Source organism: Protomyctophum parallelum, assembly GCF_964188405.1.
Source record: "Protomyctophum parallelum genome assembly, chromosome: 20".
Lineage (NCBI taxonomy): Eukaryota > Metazoa > Chordata > Actinopteri > Myctophiformes > Myctophidae > Protomyctophum > Protomyctophum parallelum.
The window spans coordinates 37,221,357-37,228,034 of NC_139718.1; the positions used below are offsets into that span (position 1 = coordinate 37,221,357).

The following is a 6,678-nucleotide window of genomic DNA, read 5'->3' on the forward strand; positions in this document are numbered from 1 at the left end:
TGAAAATGTAAAAGTATGAAAGAATAAAAGATAATAAAAAAGAAAGCTGTAGTCTGACTGAGGAATTGTAATATCACAGGTTCACAGCTAAATGTATTTCCAAAGATATCTTACCGTGACTCTCCTCCTCTGCTTGAAACGTTAAGGCAGATACTGGAGGACTTCCGCAAGTTGTGAGACTTAAAAGGTGAATTTCAGTGACAAATAGAGTGTTTGAGATCATGTGAGACGTGGCACGTCATCTACAGTACACCTTTGCAAGCATGTAGCTTTTTACCAGCTAGGCTGGCTCAGGAATTTCACCATCAAGGCCATGCTTTGATTTATTGCACAACATTGTGTTGAAGACAAACATTTTCCAATTCATGTTTTTAGTTATAGTTTATTTCAGACATTTTAAACCACTTACATCCTCACTACTTCGTAAACTTGACCTTTGGCTCTGTAGTTCGGTTTGGCTCCCTTTTCCCTCTGCACCAAAACTCCTTGTCAAATAAAGTTGATCAACAAGCTCACAACACAAAAACTAACTCGGGGGGGGGGGGGGGGGGGGGTCTCTCTCTCTCTCTCTCTCTAATTAGCATCATAACCTTTTTACGTTTATGGATACATTGTTCAATTCCCCAAGGATCTGTTAGCAAACAGACATGGATGGGTTCACTCTTTCCCCCAACCATGGTTATATTCCTGGGGTTAAGGAGGTACAACGAAGCGCCATGCCCGCTCCAGCCAGCGGGCTAGAGTGACGGGGGCATTATGTGAGTATAGTCGTACTGTGTTGTGGTTGGCAAAAGAACACCCAAAATAAACATGATCTTGTATAAAAGACATTGGTACGCAGTACGCATTAGTATGCAGAAACAGGGATAGACTTTGGCACATTAAAGTTTTGCATATTGTATACATATAAAATCTGTTTTCACAGGGTTAGAAGAGTAAAAGGATTTGATTCCTTCTATTATGCTCTTAAATTACTTTTAATGTATTTTCATGCCTTATTATGTAAAGCACCTTTTTGAATTCGCCCTATGAAACTGTCTTTCAGTAACCAAGTAATGCCAATGTCAAGCGATGATATACCATGTCCTAATTTCTCATGAACCTGAAAGCTGCTACAATTTGCAAACACATGGCCACAAATTGCACGTACACATTGTTACAGTCTGTTGTGCAGAGAAGATCTAATGCCAAGGTCACCGTTGTTTTCTCGATTTCTACTGTTCCCAGAACCAGGAATGTCACGCTGCCGACCACAAGCCACTGCTAGCCCTAGATGCTCTGAACAGAGAGTGACAGAGAGCTGCATTTCACACAATAGAAACAGGATTTGCAATATCCTGATTGCTATCCTCAATCACACTTCCCAGTATGTATTTTTGTGTATGATACTTGCAGCATATATGAAGAGCTGTTCGCAATGATGTTGTGGACAGCTATATACTTAGTTGACCAGAGTCCCCTAATAGGGTCGCTAGTATTTCTCCCATGCAACACCAAATCTCTTCGCCACAAATAGCTGATCTATATAAGCTCACAAGGTGTAGCGCTGCAACGTGTTGTGAACATGTAGATCTGCTGTTTCCGCGGAACGTTCGCCACATAATAGGGATGCTGGGGTTCATGTGGTTAACACCTATACGAGTGACACATTGAGTAAGATTCTTTTATACAGCGTGTCATTTCTGAAGCCCTTTCGCCAGTTCTGCCCTCTCCCAGAGACACTGGCACTGCCCAGAGACACTGGCACACGAAGAAAGGCAGCAGTATATTATGAGAAGCGGAAGAAGATGAGAGGTGGACATTTCATTGCAACCAACTTTACTCGTCACTCTGTTACCAGGGACCCTGAGCCGATGAAGAAATGTGATGCAGGAAGACAATGTGTCCTGTTATGTGGTAATAACAACATATTCAGAAGAAGACCGTGAGGCTCAGAAGACAGAAGGATTCATTTAAACCTCAGAGAGGGGGAGCGCACAGGGCCTCTCGACTTTCAGAGACCAGCCGAAAAAGGATATCTTTCCAAATGTTATGAGCCAGTCTGCGGCGCGCTCTGGACTCACAGTGGCAAAAGGCTTGCGCGTCAAACCTGCTTTTTGGGGTCCTGTACTCCTGTTGCGTGTCAACATCATCATTTGTCATTGTTTTTGAAGACAAAGAGTCTGGCTCCGGTGTGACAGCAGGTCGAGGCGATGCCATCGGCTCTGACGTGGCTGAGCGCCTTCGTCTGCCTGAGCGCGTGCATCTGCGCCTCCCTGGCGGTGCCACCCCAGCATCGTGGCTGGCTGCGTCTGTGGGAGGAAGGGGCGGGCTGCGGCAAGTGCAACCTCAAGCTCTGCCCCCGGGCGCCCGGCGGCTGCCCTGCGGGACGGGTGCGGGACGACTGTGGATGCTGCGAGCAGTGTGCCAACGTGGAGGGGCAGCAGTGTGACCCAGACGGGGCTCAGAAGTTCTACGGGCGCTGTGGACTGGGTCTCAGCTGCCAGAGGAAGACAACTGTGATGGTAAATATCAAAGTGTTAATACGTACATTATTTCGTTTATTCTAAGCCTTCCAACCTTCTGTGATCTGTTGCTCATGTGTTTGCTCCGGTATGTACAAAATAGCCTGAGGCAAAGTGGTGTCGACTCCTTTGTCCAGACCTTTCATTCAAGACCAGACCTACAATTCAAAGGCTTCTATACATTCCAGCTGTTGCCCAGCCCAGTTTAATTACTCCTCCTTTGTGTGAATTCATGTTTTGGGCCTTTATCTAATCTCTTCTTAATATGACCTTTCCTTACTTTTTGCATAAAAAGATAGTTTTGAGGACATGTAGAGCAAGGGTTCCCAAACATTTTAGTGCCACGACCCCCCCAAAATAATCAAACAATTTGAACTGGGGACCTCCCCATCCTGACCACCACTTGGAATTATAGGCATTACATTTAGTTTGACTTGATTGGTTCAACAGATAAATATTGTAAAAGAGAGGAGCACAGAGAGGCAGAGATGACACAGGGTGGAGGCCGAGGCCTTGCTGGCTATCCTGCTATGCTAGTTGTTGAATGCTCTTGATATTCCTCAATAAATATTGTTTGTACATTTCCCTGAGTGGAAATATAGCCTACATTTTCCATAACACAACGCAGAGAGCTCAGAGGGGCAAGAGCAAGGCCGAGCCGGAGCCCACGTGTGTGTGTCGGGACGAAGGCCCGGTGTGTGGTTCTGACGGGTGGACCTACCCCAACGTGTGTCAGCTGAGAGAGGCCGCCAGCCGGAGTAAGACCATACTCAGACTGACTGGACAAGGACCATGCTATTCAGGTGCATCTGCTCATTTTTGATTATGTTCATGTCAAATTTATTTCTAGGCAGTTTCTAGGGTAGAGAACATCATGCCGGGATTGAACCAGGAACGTTATTTGTAATTAAGTGCATAATTACACTACCAACGTGAACCATACGTGGGGGTGCAATTGGCAGGGAGAGGAATATAACAACAAATGGAACAAATGTAGCAAAAATGTCAGATCTACATGGTTGTATATCGGCTATTTCTGCCATTTCCCCTTCTTTTTCTTTACCATTTCACAACAGAGGGGGGGGGGGGGGGGGGCACAGCCAAGGACTGTCCGTCTTGTCATGGAAAAGTTAGCGAACCCCGGCACTGGTTAGTTTCCAGTTGTTCCAGCGTCAGTATGTTCTTTGGTACTTATCCTCCGTTGCTCTTTCCTTTCTCTTACCATCAGCTCCGCGCATCCTCAGAGTGCCCAGAGATGTGTCCAACTTCACGGGCAACGACGTGGCGTTTGGGTGTGAAGTCTCAGGCTACCCGCTGCCAACCCTCAGCTGGAAGAGGAAGGGCAGTGACCACTTCCTGCCAGGGGACGATCCTCACATCTCTGTCCAGGTTCCATGATGTCATCAGTCAGTGTCGGGACTCTCAGATGGGTTTAAAACCAGTGGCTCTCAAAAGTGTGGGCTTCGGCCCGGGGACCACCAGGGCAGGGGTCCTTGGGGGGGGGTTTCCAGGAGGTCACCTGCAAAATTAGGAACAGTTTAAACACTTTTTAAGCCCCATTAAATGTTTTGGCTATTCGAAAAAACCTGAATTACAAGCTCACAACATGAGTTAGGTTTTTTTATTTTTTATTGATTGATTGATTTTGCAGAAGAAAGCACAGGAAAGTACAGTTCAATACAAGGTCTACTGAGAGCCAACAAAGCCTATAGATCGTTTCCATTGGGGTCCTTCATACTCAATTCAATCGAAAATATACATTATGAGTTTGATAATGTTTTGAAAACAAGAATTGGGACGCTGGGGTTCATGTCATGTGGTTAAATGAACTATACGTGTGTCCCTGTCAGCTCCGTGGTGGTCCTGAGCGCTACACCATGTCCAGCTGGCTTCAGATCCAGAACCTCCAACTGTCTCACGCCGGCATCTACTCCTGCATCTCCCACAATGCCCTGGGAGGGACGTCCGCATCCGCACGACTCACAGTCATGAGACGGGGTGAGTGGCGTATGAACGACTTGTACGTTCCTGTGCACTAAAAGTATTTGTCTGCTTTATTTCTAGTCTAATTATGGTGTTAAACTATGTACTTGTACTTGTATTTCTACAATGTGCCATTGCTACTTTTACTTAACCACTTAAACCCAATTTACTTAGTTGACCAGCGTTCTCCATGGGATCAATACATGGCCCCTTCTTTATTCACCAAATCTCTTCGCCCAAATGAGCCGGACAGGCTTCAGGCGTGCCTTGTGCAGGAGACTTGGCTCAGGGGTAGAGTGGCTGCTTGGCTACCCGGAAGGTTCCGAGTTTGATGCCGGGCTCCCCGAGTTAGCTTAGTGTTGAAGTGTCCTTGAGCAAGACGCAGAAGCCCTAATTGCTCCCGGTGAGCAGGTTGGTGCGTTGCATGGCAATGCACAATCTATCTCTCGCCTTGGATAAAGGGCGCTATATAAACGCACCATTTACTATTTTATTTTCCATTTCGACCGGAACCCATTTGATTTGGCGACCGCATGCATACTATGGCTGTAGTGCATGTGTGTATGTGTGTAAGCTGCTGTAGCCTACTACCTAAAAAACTCATTTTTAGGGGTTAGGGCATTGTAAAAACGGTAAAATAATAAAATAAAGGTAAAAAAAATTGCGCACGCACGCAAAGCGCGGGTGTCGTTGGCCAAGCAGTCGTCAAGTTCAAGCTCCGCCTATGACAACAACCCAAAAAAGTGTTGTACCCTGCCCTTTTTTTCTTCTAATTATTTGTTCGGCCCAAAACAATGTGTTTATTGTCATGGGTTGTCACCATCCTGGCTTAACCCATTTTGGGCGGGAACCCCTGTTGGTGTTTTAAGCATTATGTTATACTTTAGCTATTGAAAAATAGCAGATCTACAAGCTCACGGTGGCGCGCTGCGAGCTTGTAGGTCTGCTATTTTTGAGAAGTCGTGAAAATGTGGTGCAAATCTTTGAAAATATATTTCAGAGCGAACATTTTTAACTAAAATATTTGCTTCTGGGGGGTCCCTGGAACAACATATTTTGAGATGGGGGTCCGTGGCCCAATAGAGATAATTCTGGGGGTCCTTGACATTAAAAAGGTTGAGCACAACTGACATAGAAACATGGGTTTCCCAGAAAACTATTAGGATTTAGAAGCCGTTTTTTAATCGCCAAAATGGGTTAAATACTTTCTGAAACGTCTATGGGAAAAACAATCAAAGACAATTATCGTCGGGGACGGGACTGCAATGCATGTGGATAAAAGTAATAAGTAGCAGCACTTCTTCTTCCACCACTGGTATATTTGTCAATACAATGTCTTTCCCACTACATTAACACAGCTATAAATAGACAGCCTCAACTCAACAACACAAACCTCCTCATCTCCGTTACCAGTGAGCACAGTGGTGCTGACGAAGACGGAGGAAGAGGAGAACTTTGACCTCTGGCTGGAAGGCAGTGATGATGATGATGATGATGATGAAGGTGGTGATGATGGCTCTGGAGACTACCTGGAATAAATAGAGTAAATATCAGAGAAGACACCTCAGACACGGTGAAGTTATGCGGCATCAGATTTAATGACTGGAAAATTATTGTCTCTCATATTTATATATCGTTGCTGCCTGTCGGAGAGTCGGAACAGAAACCTCTTACTTTTTGTGTTTTTTCATACCGTAAATTAAAGCCCTATACTCATCATATACTACAGCGTCACTGTATATGTTTCTTTTCCCTTTTTACCTCCTTTATGATGAATTCCTGAACAAGGTGGTGTAATGCTTTATTGGGTCGTCCACTCACAGTTAACAGTCTTTGTATTGAGTTGTGCTGGAAATGTACTGTAATTCTGAAAACTGTTAATACATACTTCAATCAATCAATCAATCAAGCCACACAAAAGCAGCAGATCTACAAGCTGGAAGCAGCGAAGGGAGGCGTTTTGAGCTTGCAGATGTGCAATTTTTGTAGTATAACATCTTTGGAAATACGAGGTTTCCACCCGACAGACGATATAATGCTTAATGTTTCCTTTAATTATATCCATTTTATTTCCAGAGGTCATCGCCATGTTGGCTTGTGATGGACATTTTTGCTAACATTCTATTTTTGCCACGGACATACACCCGCACACTGTCTTCAAATGCAGTGAACCAACTTTTATCAGGGAAAC

The 6,678-nt window shown here is 44.9% G+C and overlaps 1 protein-coding gene across 1 annotated transcript; it reads left to right on the forward strand.

The window, feature by feature from the left end:
• Positions 1-2,192: 2,192 nt before the first annotated feature.
• On the forward strand, positions 2,193-6,025 carry LOC310877759 (kazal-type serine protease inhibitor domain-containing protein 1-like; the record flags this gene model as incomplete). Its single annotated transcript, XM_083791708.1, is given in 6 exon segments — positions 2,193-2,498; positions 3,133-3,307; positions 3,733-3,897; positions 3,900-3,916; positions 4,355-4,502; positions 5,901-6,025. Coding segments are annotated over 6 exon segments (936 nt in total).
• Between the last annotated feature and the right edge of the window lie 653 nt (positions 6,026-6,678).